Here is a 16,286-nt window from a genome sequence, read left to right as displayed (position 1 = left end):
AGCTGCTTACAATAGAGGATTGAAAACAGAGCTCCCACGTTGTTTTAAATCAACTCCTCGGAGGGCGAAACACTAACACCGTGTGCAGTGCAGATTTGATCGGATTTGAGTGTGGAGTGACATGGAATATGATTCATTGTTTTTATTGTGAGTTTATTGAGGAATGAAATGACAGGCACTAGTGAAGCATAAGCAACATGCCTTCAGGTTTGTTTGTTTGTTTTCTGCCTGGATTTTTTTCCTTCCTCTGTATTAATGATGAACACAGCTTGACACATCCAACTGTCTCACTGGCTGCAGCCTCTCAACATTAAACAATAGAAGGCAGGTAGCAAGGAACTAAAATAAATTTGGGCTTTTGTATGTGCACTGAGAAGGACTTGTAAATTTGCTTCACATAGCAATGCCGCCTGGCTCACTATATGATGAAGTCCATGAGCTGGAAAATTGGTGTAATCATCTTGGCCTCTAACCTGCATTGCACCCTAATTTGGCTGCAGGAGGAGAGGATGACTGCATCAAGGCTTGGCCTCGGCTCTGGAGGTCGAGGAGTCTTGGGGACGAGGCCAGCTACTACTTCCTGCTTGCCGAGAACAGAGGAGCATTAATGTGTCTCAATTACACGAGGCTTTATTAAGATAATTGGCCATAATCACAAGTCTGTGTTCACCCCAAGGCTCTGAGTTGCCCAGCAGCATGGTTGGGGCTAAATAAACATGTGTGACTTTGACCTTAGGGCCAGTGGGCTGGATATTGTGGAAGGTGCTACATTTTGTAAAGAATGTGAAAATTCAAAGAGAGAGAAAGAGAAAGAGAAAAGCAAGGCTTGAATACATTTGCCTCATTTAAAGGCCATGTTACTTATTTAACTTAAATATGTTGTTGTTTAAGCTTTGCCAGTGTACTGACTAATATAACAATACAATTCTGTGTTATTGTATTACTCTGTAATCTTGCACAATGGGTGTACTGGCAGATCACCCAGCTAAATTGTGCCTGTGATGGCCACACATATGCAAATTTTGATATTTTGCTCACATAATTGTAACATCTTGGGGACTTTATGTTAATTTTAACACAGAGTCTACTAAACCTTTGCAAAATCAGCTCCTCCTGTTTATGCAGCATGATAATTTAAAAGATAGCCTTAAGTTTAAAGACATGTCATTATGTGACAAGGTTGGCTTATCACTCCTCCCTGAAAGGGGCCTTGTTGCCAACAAATCAGGCATGTAAAGGATTTAGAGCTCCTGTCAGAAGTAATTTTTAAACGTTGATAACATGACCAGGCTTTTTGAGCATAAACTACTAGCTACAGTATTTCCTGAAGTGTTGTCAGCTCTGAGTGGATTACTCTTAATAATGTTGTGAACTAAATGTGCTTGCAACTGGCAATCAAATAGAGCGACAGTGTTAATGTATGCAGTGCTGTCTTATAGAACATCCTTGCATTATGACTTAATTTCCATAAATCTGTTCTGCAAATTTTCCTCTTTTTTTTTTCACTATTAGCTCAAGTAGCTGAGGCAGTGTGCCTCTACATTCCATCTTACTGAACATGAAAATATAAACATTAGGCACAGATGGTAAACATTTGGAGAACTGGGAATGAACTGCAACTAAAACCCAACAAAAAGACAGCCCAAAGCCGTGTTCAGAGGGACTTCCTCTCAGTTGAGTGGGAGTCGTAGAAGTGACTAATGAGAAGTCAGTCTAGTGTCTAGTGAGTCTGTCAGAGCTGGCTGATATCATGCCGTGTGTCCTGCTCTGGTGAAATTGGCTATCAGCAATAGTAGAGTATTAATCTCAGGATGGTGGACAGAACGTGTTCACTGTCCTGACAGCATATTAATATCTACCCGGCCTTTAATCAGGCCACAATGTCAGAGGATTATTTTAAGACCTGGCAAAACCGCTGGGCCTCTCCTCTCTGGATGAACCAAGATGAAAGACAGACTCTCCAACATCAGAGACAGAAAATGAGTTCATTACTGTAATTAGGCCTCTGTTTCTCTCCCATCTCTACTTCTCCATCCCTTGCCCCTGTTCGCCAGCCCTTGTGTCTTAAACACCCATAATGGCGATGCATTACTCCAGTAATAAAGGGTTGTTAGCAAAGCAGACCGCCCACCCTCCATCTGCTGCCTCCCATGCACACACAGCCACAAAGGAGAGAACAGAAAACAGCCTCCTTCAGGTCACACAGAAGATAGATTCTGCTGACCATGTAGCTTGTGACACTCTCCATTGGTTGGGTGTGCTGGGGGGGTTGGATGTGGAAACAGACGCAGTACAACTGTGTTCATTAATCATTGTCACACAGGGAAAGTAGCTAATAGAATGAAGGAAAGGGAAACACAGACCACCATGTTGTCTGGTTTATCCTGTCCTACATGAAATAAAGGCCAACTCACCCTTTCCTGACCCTTTGTAGCAACACAAACAAGGAGAGGCTGGACAGTATGAACATAAACAGACATAAACAGTCTCCTTCTTCTGTTTTGATTTTTACGGGGGGGTTTTTTGCTATGAATTTACTGCCAATGGGAGACACAGTTGAGGCTAAACTAGTATATATATCACTGAAAAAAGGGACCTATTATACTTATTTCCAGTTCTATATTTTTATGCTGGGACTCCACTAGAGTCACTTTGCATGATTCACATTCCAAAAAACTCTGTGTTTATCTTATACTGACCTTTTAATCCCCCCTTTTAAACCCTTCAGATCATCCACATTTCTTAACATGCAGTCTTAGCCCATGTCTCTTTAAGGCACCCTCCTGATGGGCCCACTCTGTTCTGATGGGCCAGCTTTCTAGAAACATGTAGAAGGGCATTATGTATCATGTTAAGTTGCCACTGATGCAAATCCAACATTTCCTGCTTAATTGCTCTATATTAAAAGCTTTAATTGACTAAATAATGGAAGACTATTATTGAGAATAAATTTAATGGAGCTTTGGAAGTGGAGCTCTCAGTTAGAAATAATGCAGGGAGGAATAGTACAAGTAGAAACAGCCACAGTGATGATGATGTTTGATAAAGAACTGCAGACAAGTAGCTCTTACTTATTTTACTTTGCAGTGCTGTGTAATGGAGTTGTAGCTCGACTTGACTAAATCCAAACAATGAAGAAATGCACTTTTAACGTGGACATCCAACATTGTAATGCATGACTGAAAATAAGAATAATAGATCCCCTCTAATCATTTTAACTTTGAATTGATTTTTTTTGTGTATATTGCAAGTTGAGCATTGTGTGTTTATGGCTCAGTGTACATCCATTTCTTTTAAATGTCAATAAAAGTGAGCATTTGTGTGCACTTTGTCTGCCAGCATTACACCCCTCAATCTTGTTTAAGTGCTCAACACAGACTACTGTGAAGAGTCATTCATGGCATTTTGTTGTCACGCATCCAGATGACACTGTGTCACTTTCTTTGTTCTTCTCGTTCTCAGTCATCCGTAAAAGCTTCTGTTGGAGTGTCACCATTGATAAAGCTATTTGCACAGGTGGCACATTTTGCCGTCACTTGCTCTAATTGTGGGTGTGAAAAGACAGCTTTCAGTCAACGCTTGACATATGCCGTATTTGTTGGTCAGCAGTCATAGTCACCCCCCCCCCCCCCCCCTGTCATGCCTCAGACCTCAGATGGATTTTGGTTTACAAGAGAAACCTGAATTAAATGTCAAGCAGCCAAAATAGAATATACTGAGGAAACCATTTTAAAGGACTTCCCAATGATGTGTTGTATCTCCTGATGGATTTTTTGTTTTTTTGTGAGGCAGTGGACTCAGCTGGGGTCATTTTTCCTCGTTTCTCTTCATCCAGAGTGTGTTAAAGTTCTTCTCTCAAAAAGTAACACCCTATTTATATCACATCAGATAGACACCTTTTCACTTCATATTGTGGCTGTTTTAGAAACATCTTACTTTGGTGCCTGCTGAAACTAGCATATTAGTATGCATATGAATGATTTAGGCACCAATCCAGGAGTTATGGGTATAAAAATGTCAGAATTTGATTTGTTGACTCAAAATGTAATGCTTTATGCTATTAAAAAGTAAAGATGAACTCCACACCCAAATCAACCTCTTTTGCCCCCTTCCCTTAACAGGAGTTGTCTGTTTTGAAACTGAGTGGCAGGTTGGCATTGTTCACCACTCTGAAACCAGTCACATATTCCATTATTCATCATTTGCCAACTGTAACAGACAAACATATTTCCCAGAGCGGTCTTCGTTAATACATTATGCATTCACATGACACGACACAGTATTCTGCTGTCCTGTCTGAGCCTTGTGTTAAATACAATGACACCACAGACAGTTTTACACTTGTGAATAATGCTGTTTTCATAATGAGACCAGTTGTTTAAAGGAGAGAGGGGGCTGTAGATAGTATGGCAGTAGACCTAAATGAGACGGTGTCATTATCAATCTATTACTACACATTTGGGTCATGCATGCATTAACGTCATTAACCTGTATTTGGCCCAGGCATAAGCACATACTTTATTATTTCAGTGGTTCCCACTTGTCCAGAGTGTATTTGGTCTAGTCTGGCTTGTAGCTAATCTTGATGTGGCCCACATTCTCATCCTAAAATAGTTTATCCTTAACAGTAAATGACAGAGAAATGTAAACAGTCATCTGGAAACAGAGGCTATTATATTCAAGGCCTGTGGATTGAGCTGAAGCAAAAGCTCGGGAGACCGGGCCTAACTCACTGTTATCTGTCATGTTTGCAGTGACGCCTTTAGAAAGAGAATAGCTTTAACGGGGCTTATCATCTTCACTGAAGCAAATAACTAGCGATTCAGTACCCTGTTCTCTGCAGTATGGAGGCTTTTACTTATGGGGTTTTCACATGATTGCAGTAACATGCAGTGAAATCTTTGCCTTGGTAGGCAGTGACTTATCAACATGGTATATGTCTACATTCAATGAACACATCAGCCCTGTATTACACATGGATAGACAAAATATAGTCTACATTAGGTAATTTGGCTATAATGAATAAATATGCCTAGCACATACTGCAAAATTAGTCAGATGTGTAGCTAAATGTAATCAATGGACATATTGAGCGCACAGTGTGTTCAAACATTGTAGACACTATAAACGGCAGTAAAGAGAGAGAGATACAGAGAGAGGGAGTGATTTTGACAGGACATGTTGTGGGGAATGATTATGTTTTTATGTTTTATGTCAAACATACAAAGAATTACACCATAAGTTTAATTACAAGCAATAAGATTTTTCCACCAGTTATTACTTACAAACAAGCTCTTAATTACTCCCTTTTTGTTTGCTATAGATGCTTTACCATGCACTTCCATCATAATGTGAAACAACTATCACTGTAATTCCACGTGATGTTCCAACACTATGCAGATACTATAAAATCCTACAAAGGACCATCCTCATCCTTACAATAAAAACATCCATAGAAACATCCAAATCTGGACACCAAAGGTAAGGTGTCCACTGCTAGGTTGAAACAATGCAGATTGTACCAGTATTAGTAAAGAATGGGGACACATTTATTTTACATCTTATATAATGGCTTTCAATGCTTACTCCCATGTATCCCCTGTTCCTTCACTTTCCTTTTCTTCACTTCAATGAGCAGGGTTTTTTCAGCCTTGTCCCCCTCAGAAAATACCCTCAGTGTATATATTACAACCTGCCAGAATACTATTTACAAACAACAATAATATAAACTGTAATCCCTGTCTGTTCCTTGGTTTCTGCAACTAGTCCAAACACATTACCGTTTACTGACTTAGAGCTCCTGCTCAACTTAAGAGCCAAACAGAAAATCAACAGCTATGCGTGCTGGTCTTCAAAACCCGGTAGCAGTCGCTACATGACGTTTAACAAGCTAACTGGTTAGCTCACTCAGGGGCAACTCACAGCAGATATTCATAAACATTCATGTCTGTAAGGTGCACAAGCTGGGGAAGGGTGGGGTCCAGACTGAGAAGTGGATGTTACCTGACATGGTGGAGACACAGACTGCAGGGCTGAAGCAGGGTCTGCCTTTGCCTCAGTGTTCAATATTCTACACTGAATGACAACTGACAACGCATGTGAAATCTATGAAAACTCTTGACTAGATTTACTGGAGTATGTTAATCCTGACACAAATCATGAATAATGATCATTTCAAATAAATAACATTTATGAAATTATTAATATGAAGAAATGATAAATAGATAAAAGTATAGTATAATTTAAATGTTTCATTTTAGCTTTTAGCTGAGGCACTACCTACCCTGAGAGACTAGTAGATAAAAATGAGGCACACCACCAGCCCTGAAGAACAAGAAAAAACCATTTAGGTCAATGCAGAAAGACGCACAGTCTCTGTTGCAGCAGTATGCGATCTTCCATGCAGAACTCCATGTTAGTGCAGTGACATGAATATAGTGAAACACCTCTGTCATTCACCAGCAGTGGACCTACAACATATCTAATTGCATGGGGTGGGATGGGACTGATGAGAGAGGACCTTGCTTGTGTTTCTTGGAGATACTTATTTTCTCTTGGAGTCATGCTTTCAGTGTCAGTGTACAGTACAGTCTTTGTTTGTTGCTGTCTTTATTACATTGTCCATGTCAAATTGTTTTCTGCTGTTGAAAGAGGCTATATGACCAATCTGCAGCTTTTTTTCACAAAAGTCTACACTTGGCTGATGTGCAGGGACATAACTTGGGGATAAAAATGGAAACCATGTGAGTTTGTTGCTTATTGGACTCTGACATCTGAAATACCCAAGAGGGAACAGCACTGCTTTTCCAGGACAAGTAGACCAAAGTTTTTGCTTGTGGTGTCCTCAGACATTGATTAATTATTAAAAGCGCCAATTTCCACCTTTTGTCTGTTTATAATGTCCCCAGTTGACCTGGGTTGAATAAGGGGCAAACTTAGAAACATCATCTTATGAAGTTACAGTAATGGAGTGGACTCCAGCCTAATATTTCAGTGACTTTTGGTTATTATTACATTTCTGTTTTTGTCATTTGTCATAGGCAATTCACCTCATCAGGTCGTTATTAGATTTCCTCCTAACCGACAATATCAGATAAAAAGGCGAAATGGAATTGGCGTTGAACATGCAAAACTATCCCTCCTGTATAATTTGCAGGCTTGATGATGCTGCGAGTGGTTGGATCAGATATTGGTACATGTGAACATTTAGCTGAACATCTGCCTCTTGTTGCTGTAATTTGCTTCACCACCATCTGTTAGGCATTGGCTGGAAGCACCAACAAAGATATACATCTGTCTTGTTATAAACCCATAATGGCACCAACTCCTCTCAAATACTCTGATTAGCTGTATTTGGTGATGTGTTTTACATGGTTCCAAAACTAATACAGCCCGACATACCCGTTGGTGGGAGTTTTTACAAGATAACAGGATACAGACAATTTAGGTCAGCAATATGATCATGTTTAAAGCTGAACTGAAAGTGCCATGTTTTGGGGTAATTTTGAGGAATATAAATTGCTTGTCCATGTATTTTGCAGATCTCAGTTACACTGTTCTAATCCACTTGCTGTGTGCTAACATTTTCTCCTGTGTTTTTGTCTCTGTGCCATAGATCTCACTCTTCCAGCTGTCGTTCTGCATTGGCGGCACGCTGTGAGAAAAGACTCCACTCCTCTGTGCCTCAGCGCCCCTCAGACACTTGTCCTTGACATCCAAATGCTGTGTGTCGATCGTCGTGCCAGCAGCCTTTTGTGAGTTATGACGACGGCTGCTTCTTTGACTCAGGAAAGAGGCTCCTCCTCCGCTCACCAGTGAGCAGATCACATGGTATAATGAAGAGGGGTCCTGAAAGTCTGCTCTTCAAGGAGTCTGCCAGCAGGATATGAGTATTTTGAGCCCTGTGACGGATAACAAATCAAACCTTGTGGGAGTTGTGGGAGGCCCAGACGAATACTCCAGAGCCATGCAGTCAGAGGAACTATTCAGCAGGAAACTCAAAGCCCTGAATGGTAGCATGGGACCACCAGCCTCCAACATGCAGGGGAAACCTGAAGGTGCAGGCAAAACAAATGGTACTCCAGCCATGCCTAAAATGGGTGTCAGAGCCAGGGTGACAGAATGGCCGCCAAGGAAAGATGGATGGGACGGACGGCCTTCGCCTAATTACCAGAGTGTGATACCAGTTTTTCAGAACGGTCAGCAGGACCATGTGGAAATACTGGAGCAAGGTGAAGCAGTCTGTCTAGAGGTAGACTACTCAGACACAAAGTACACACTGAGTGACCTCCTCAGCCACTCCCCATTGAAGGGTCTCCACCCTATCCGTCAACGCAGCAACAGTGATGTAACCATAAGTGATATTGACTCTGAAGACATAATGGACCAGAATGCTGTCAATCCAAACACTGGGGCCTCGCTGCACCGTGAGTATGGCAGCACATCTTCTATTGACCGCCAGGGCCTGAGTGGGGATGGCTTCTTCACCATGCTAAGGGGCTATAGAGTAGACACCCTGGACCACCGTAGCATACCACCTCTGGGTTTCCCTGAGTTGTTGCGCTGTGATGCCTCCCTCTCCCCCAGCTTGCAGACAGCAGCACAAATCGCCAGGGGTGAGATAGTCCACATTCCAGGCTACGACTACATAGACCCCTCTCTCCTCTATAGCCGGGAGCGGGAGAAGTCCTTCATGAGACGTCTCAAGTCGGATTCATCTGAAACATCTCTGTTCAGGAAATTGCGGACCATAAAGAGTGAAAGTGATGCCTTGCGGCTCTCTATGGAGGAAGACCGGCGGCCACTCAGTTTCCAGAAATGCTTTGCTCACTACGATGTCCAGAGCGTTCTTTTCAACATCAGTGAAGCTGTGGCAAGCAGAGCTAACCTGAGCCAGAGAAAGAACACTACTACTGGAGCCTCAGCTGCCTCAGCAGGAGCTGGGCCAGGAGTTGGTGGACTGCCCTGTGGTGGAGCCGGGGCTGGACCTGTAGCAGGGCCAGATTGTGGAGCAGCAGCATGTAGCAGTGGAAATGCCCCCATGTTTGAGTCTCCACTAGGCAGCAGGGAGGACTTGAACCCTAAGGAGAACCTAGATGCTGATGAGGGAGACGGGAAGAGCAACGGTCTAGTGCTGGGTTGCCCGCACTTTCGCAACGAGATTGGTGGTGAGGGCGAGAGAAGGATCTCCCTCTCCAGAGCCAACAGTGCCAACTACAGTGGTGTTTCAGAGAGCTGCTCTTTTGAATCATCTCTAAGCTCCCACTGCACCAATGCAGGAGTCTCTGTACTGGAGGTGCCTCGAGAAAACCAGCCCATCCACAGGGAGAAGGTCAAACGCTACATCATTGAGCATATTGACCTGGGAGCGTACTACTACCACAAGTTCTTCTATGGGAGAGGTAAGAAATACTTATTGTAAATGTGTCCTAATTTGTTTTTAATAGCGATGATGTTGAGGATTATTAAACTTTCCAGACCAAATACTTTTCTTTGAAACAAGACTATGCTCAATGCTATGTGAGATCAAGTTCCCAAATGGAACAGTCTGTGCTCATAGGGTCAGATATCTTAACGGCCCAGTTATTTTTGTAGGACCAGATGAAATAAGGGCCAGAACAATAGCAGGCTTGTGTTGGGTGTGAGGGTGTGTGTTTCGCTTCCTCGGGAGAGGAGCGGTCATGTCCTCTCTGTGATATTGCTCTGAACCCTGCGGAGAAACTGTGATTAGTCATGTGAGAAGAGAGAGGTGAGCAAGAGGGTGTGTTGCAGCTGTTCCCCATGGAGGCCAGAGGGGTGTGAGGACCCCTCTTTTGAAACTATGGGGTCAGCAAAACCACGTCAAGGTCCCATATCTCCTCATTAAAACACCTATGTGATTGACGCTGGAAATACCATGCCGACCCGACCCATCACCGCATTATACATATCTGTTTTTCCCACTGTCTCATTGTACATTGCTCTCAGTAGATTAAGTTACCCATTCTTAAGCCCCCCAAAAAACAGCTGTTTCACCTTTCACACTGAGAGATGCCTGAACTTCTTCAAAAACATACTCTGCATTAAAATGTGGTCAGCATGACAGTGTGTAATCTCGCCGGAGGCTCGACGTCTCCAGTCAAGGTTAATGAGACCATTACAGATCTGTTCTACTTACAGTATGTTTAAATGTATCATTGAGCTTCCTCAGATAATTATTTGCTTTGAAATGTTGCCTCACACACTACGCATCCCAAACCTGATTTAGCTGTATTTGGCCTTTCTCTGTGGTAACGCAGGCCAATGTATAATTGAAATGCCCTGTGTTGCTGTCAGTTTCAGTTTGATGTTAGCGCTTCATTATACAGAAGATGTCTTTTTCACAGTGTGTGGATGGTAACCCTTGCCCTTCTTTCATGAGGTGTTTCATTGGAAAGACAAGTCTGTCGTCACCTCTGCTTCACCGCAAACAAGCAGTCACACAAAGATGCACACACTTGCGCAAGCATGACCGCGTGTCACCACTTTAGGGCAAGCTTTTATCAACCTGGTCTGAACATTGATTCCATTGATTGCCTAAAGCTCTCTTTCCCTTAGCAACAGGAGTGTTTCTCCCCAGGCTGCCCTAATGGATACAATGTTTCACCCACACCCTTAGGCCAAGCCTTTTTACATATAGGTTTTAGTCACATACTGTAAGTGGGAAGACACTGAGTTATAGGCTAATTTACTGTATACATATATTTATGGAGATGTATGACCTGAAATAAAGTCTTAGAGTGCCAAAGTGCTCTAAAACCTTAGTAAAAACATTCAGTGTAGGGGTTTTTGAAGACTTTGAAGGCTTTTCTGCAGTGTGGAGTGACAGGAAGACAAAATAGAGGCGTTATTTGACAAGACAATCAAAGTCAACCATTTCGCAACCTTTTCCAAATTGTCAACACCGAGTAATGTGTGCAACTTGTGACATGTTATAGACATGTGTTGACGAAAAGCTTTCTTCTCAAGTCGACACTGTCACCCTCACTGTGGCATCGGTATTTGCATTCCTGGTGGCCTCATATGCATAGACAGCCCTCCTACCACCATTTGACCTCATGCCTCACAGAGCATTTCCCCTCAGTCCACTGTCCCTGACAAGCAGCATTCCTCACATATTTAACCCCACATTGACTCCATACAGTTAATTTATTATTCATGCTGATCTGGGATTTGCCCCAGTGTTGGTGCCACAGTGACTAGAACCATCATATTTACATAGCATGCTCTACATGGCATGGATGCAATGTCTAAACCTTGTGTAGAAATCTCTTCATGAATGTTAGTGCTGAGAGTCCCTGCTGACACTTTTCTTTTGTTGTCTCCTGAATCCTGGTTTTTCTCTCTGGCTTTAGCCTGGATTAGGAAGTGTTTGCTCAAGGCACTGCTGTGCGTGTGCAAAGCTCCGCTCCTGTCCATGTCCTAAACACACACACTGTACTATCTCTATGATTTTATCATTCATTCATTCATTCATGTATTTTGAGGGTCTTATTTAGCACTGTATAACGAATGTCAAATAGAATACTTTTTTTTGTTGACACAGAAATTTGCACTAATCTTGTAATGCTTAACAACTGAAAGTCTAAAGCCCTGCTAGAGGCCCCTCTAGTGTTCATTAAATTGTTCATTACACCCCACAATCCTAATCTGCCTACCAGCACAGAACTAACAGCATAATTGCAAGTTTGACTTTTCTGAAGCCTTACTAGAAGTAGGACTAAGAAGTTCAAAAGTTCAATTGGTTAATTATTTTTCAGCACATTATTATTGTTTAGAAAAAAAATCCATGGTTCTCTAATCTATAAAACAATCAGTCATTAAATTGATTACTTGATCTAAAGTCAATAATTGAGGTTTTTGATCATTGATTTTTTTTTTAAACAAACATTTCAAACATAGTTAAGTTCTAGCTTCTCAGTTGTGAGCCTTTGCAGCTTTTCTTTGTCTTACATGAATAATAAACTGAGTATCTTTATTTGATTTGGCAAAATGAGCCTGGGCTTTTGGAAAGTATTATTTTTCTGATATTTCATAGACTGTCATTAGCCCTCATCTAAGTCTGCGCATTAGATTATGATACATTTTCTGCAAGAAATGAACATTTTGACCCCAGGATTGCAAAAGAGGAAAGTTCATTGAGGGTCTGCAAATGAAATACCCAGAAAAAAGATACCCAGGAAAGTAAATGAGAATCTGCCTTGTAGAGTTTGTCATTTTATGTCTATGCTGGTGAGATATAGAAGTTACAAATGCATTGAATGTGTGTATCTGAGAACTATGGATATCTTATCTTGCTATCACTATTTGAGATAACTTGTCAGAGCACAAGTGTTTGTCTGACCAGATGGTGGCATGAAACAAAAAGTCAGAGGTCATTAATATTTTTAGCAATCATCTCCCAAGAAACATGAATATTCTCACAAAAGATGTCAATCTTGCTGTAATTGTTGGCATACTTGCTCTGGATTGAATAGTTGGTCTGTTTGATGGATATCCTTAGGCCCTGCTGCAAAAATACAGCTTTTCAATGATAAAAACCTATTTTCCTGACCAACAGTCCATATGAATCAGTCAGTATGTTGGTCTATTATTCCCAAACTTTGAATTTGAAAAATTCCAGTAAAGGACACCGATTCACTGAGCCTGGCGACGGGACATCCTGGTAGCCTACTGGTCTAATGCACATACCTTTTAAGCACTTTATCCTGGGTTTGAATGTAGTCAGGAAACTTAATCACATGTCAGCCTTCCTTCCACCCAGCCTAGGCAGTCATCCAATGAAAGCACTATACAATTAAAACAAGAACAAAGGTCAATATGACTGCTATGTCACTCAACTTAAGACCAGGTTTGCTACAGAAGCACAGGCAGATTGACTATATTTAGTAGTGTGAGACACAGGCTGGTGGCCAATCCAATAAAATCGAAAACAATAAGACCAAAAAAGTTCTCCATCTTTTTTGTGTTATGAAGGTGTGCATGTAGTAGGATCACACATTCGTCACATTGAAATGGAAAACAAAAAAAGATTACTTTAAGGTTTCCTTTGATCACAAATTCCAAAACTCTGAATAATATTAAAAAGTATTCATCTAACCCTAACCCATATTTTAAACATTTAAACATGTTTTGAATGTTTGGCCCTGCCAGCCAAGACTGGAGAGCACACAATGTAAAGATGTAACGTCAACCATGACCGTCTGATGCCACAAGCTTTTTCATCATTAGAGGAATTTGGAAATGCCAGCTATGTTAGAATGAATTACTCGAATACTGATAGCAGCACCATGTGTTCAGGTGCTTATCAATATTTCAGTACTGCTCAGTCAGGAACCAGCACCAATTTAGTACCTTTTCTTGATACCCATCTCTAGTGAGTATTTTGGTAGTGTGAGACTATTTGGGTCAGAGATGCGGTCAGAGTGTGTCAAACTCTCCAGAGCTCTATTTTTTATTTATTGTTTATTTGCTTTTTTTAAATCCCAGTGCTAAAACTAAAAGCCAGAGGTCCCAGGTTCAAATCCAGAGCGAATCAATTTCAGATCTCAAGTGGACCCCTGCTGCTCACTTTAATCAGTGTCAAAGCTTGACCATGGTCAATCCACAAAGCGTTTTCACATGATTAAAAAAATATGTGGACTCAAAAATCCACATCTGCATTCTGTCAAAGCAAATGTAGTAGTTGATAAAGATATGAACAAGTTGATAGATTCATATTCTCAAAAATCAATCTATGTATTAATTATGTTTTTCCACAACTGTCAACACAGAAATGTGTTTAGAAGCATGGACATTGATGTGATGTATTTAACTTAACATGTATTTAATTCTGATCTTTCTTGCTTTATCCGACTCCAGAACATCAAAACTATTTTGGGGTAGATGACAATCTGGGACCTGTAGCAGTCAGCATCCGCAGGGAGAGGCTGGACGACGGGAAGGAGAAAGAAGGCATGCAGTACAACTATCGGGTCACCTTCAGAACCAGCCAGGTAACTTTAATGCACTCACGTTCATTCTTTCTGCCCTGCTTGTTGTTGTAAATCCACAAAGAACTATTACAGATGCATGGCAGGAGAAACCAGCGTGATTTCTGTTGCTCTATTAACATGCTTTTAAAGGGTATTTCGCATACACTGCAGTCAGTAAGACATGCTAAGATCACTCAGCTCAGGGCTCAGTCAGGCAGTGCAAGAGTGCAGGAATGCTTCAGTACGCCTGAAAACAAGCGATGGCTTCTCTCAGCTCTCCCTTCCTAAATCTCCTCCTAGCACCCTAATATGTCCAGTGATTCTGTACCAGTTGGCCAGTCATGCAGACACTGATGCAGTCCATCAGTTAGTGTGATCGCCTTTGCCCGCTCTCACTCTGACACACGCACACGCAGACACATACACACGCACATGCACACACTACATGATTAATCCACAAACTGAGATGCACAGTCCCACAGTCCCTAGTGGTACAGAACCCTCTCCTTGATTGATGCTGGGTGGTCTCATCCACTGAATAATTCAGGTGCAACAGATGCATCAGGCAGGGAAATGTCACTGATATCTAGTGCCATTCTTGGTTTGAAGCACCACTCCCACGATAAAACAATGTATCTGGGTCATGCTTGCCCTGCAAGTAGCACGCAGACAATGTTTGAACTCCCCAGCCACTGGAGTGTCTATTTGCATGTACTCCTATCATTTAGCTTGGGCGCTCCCTGCTTCGCTGTCCCACTCTCACTCTCCCTTCCACTCTCGGTTAAGTAATCTGCTTTTTAGATTGACTCTCTGTTGGACAGCCATCGACCACTGACGTCCATGTCCACAGGCCGTGTGAATGGAAATGGGATTTATGTGCGTAAATGTGTCTGTAATGTTCCAGACAACAACACGGGGATACAGAGTGGGTGTTTTGAAGCTGTTTGGTTCAACGTTTACTGGCACATTAATGATCTTAACAGTAAAATCCCACTTAACATCTAGTGTTCAGTTAGCCTACCTTAATTATTTAGAGCTTGAGTTCCTAATGCTGTCCAACGGAGCTGTAATGGAGCCATTGCCCTAAAAAATATGGCATAATACAAAAGCGTATTATGACTGACTCACACAGCAGCCAGCATATCAGCCTGATCTAATTTCTAATATTTTGGAAATACAACATAATAGCTCAAGCCATAAACAATAAAAGTCAAATAAATCAAATCAAAGGGTCGTAGGCAAAGTGACCACCATGGTCAGTGTGCTCACATAGACTTAACCCTAATGCATTGTACAAGAGACAGACATACGACAGACAGACAGTTAATTAACCGGATGAATCTTTGCTATCTGTATCTCCTGTCAGCTGACCACACTCCGTGGAGCCATCCTGGAGGATGCTATTCCATCTACGGCGAGACATGGTACTGCCCGAGGCCTGCCGCTAAAGGAAGTGCTTGAATACGTCATCCCTGAGCTCAATATTCAGTGCTTGAGGCTGGCCCTCAACTCCCCCAAGGTCCCGGAGCAGCTCCTCAAACTGGACGAGCAGGGGGTGAGTACAAACTTCTGCTAATGATGATTAAACAGCACTGGAGCAATCAGAGGATAAGTGTGTTTCTATAAAAATGTTTGGCATTTTGGGAAACACATTTATTTGCTTTCTGTACAAAATCTGAAAAGTAGAAACAGGGTTGTGGTTTTACCTGGGGTTATGTGCTGGACTATTTCCTGTGGCTGCACAGTCGTATACTGGATTGTTGTCGTCACAACGCAAGGTTACCAGGCAACTACCTGAGACTCCAGGAAGTCACTGTGTCAGGAATATAGTCACATAACCTCCCATAAAATCACATAATGTCATCAGATTAAACCAGTAAGAATAATTAGTGTTATTGAGTTGGCTTTAGGAGTGCAAGTAGGTGGATTTTTTGTAACTATGGATGGAACCAGACTAGCTTTCCCTTCCCTGTTTTCAGTCTTTATGCTGAGCTAAGTTGACTGGCTGTAGCTTCAGATTTGTCTTTTCATCTAACTTTTGGCAAGAAAGCATATAAACTTATATTTTCCCAAAATGTCAGACTACTGCTTTAAGGAAGGAAAAACCTTTCAGTCTCACCCACACAGATTTTCCAATTGTGTTACTTTGAAGCCATCAGTGCCACATTATGAACAGTGTTATAGAAGAAAAATAACGGTGTAATATATTCATGTCATGCTATAGACTTTATATTTCTAGCATGTGTCTATCTTTCAGACATCTGTATCAACTATAGAAGGAATCTGGGGAGGAAT

At 41.7% G+C, this 16,286-nt stretch overlaps 1 protein-coding gene across 5 annotated transcripts in view; it reads left to right on the top strand.

The window, feature by feature from the left end:
- LOC128372464 (signal-induced proliferation-associated 1-like protein 2) overlaps positions 1–16,286 on the top strand; it is an 84,164-nt gene that overhangs the window by 23,605 nt on the left and 44,273 nt on the right. For all 5 annotated transcript variants that reach the window (XM_053332537.1, XM_053332538.1, XM_053332539.1 and 2 more), the window contains 3 exons: positions 7,616–9,401; positions 13,879–14,012; positions 15,358–15,546. In XM_053332537.1, the coding sequence (XP_053188512.1) occupies positions 7,886–9,401; positions 13,879–14,012; positions 15,358–15,546 (1,839 nt within the window). In that variant the 5' untranslated portion in view covers positions 7,616–7,885. The remainder of the gene's footprint in view (positions 1–7,615; positions 9,402–13,878; positions 14,013–15,357; positions 15,547–16,286) is intronic.

The sequence above is a fragment of the Scomber japonicus genome, chromosome 14 (genome assembly GCF_027409825.1).
Source record: "Scomber japonicus isolate fScoJap1 chromosome 14, fScoJap1.pri, whole genome shotgun sequence".
Classification (NCBI taxonomy): Eukaryota; Metazoa; Chordata; class Actinopteri; order Scombriformes; family Scombridae; genus Scomber; species Scomber japonicus.
The sequence above is the reverse complement of the archived record's forward strand: the minus strand, read 5'-3'. Positions and strand labels throughout refer to the sequence as shown.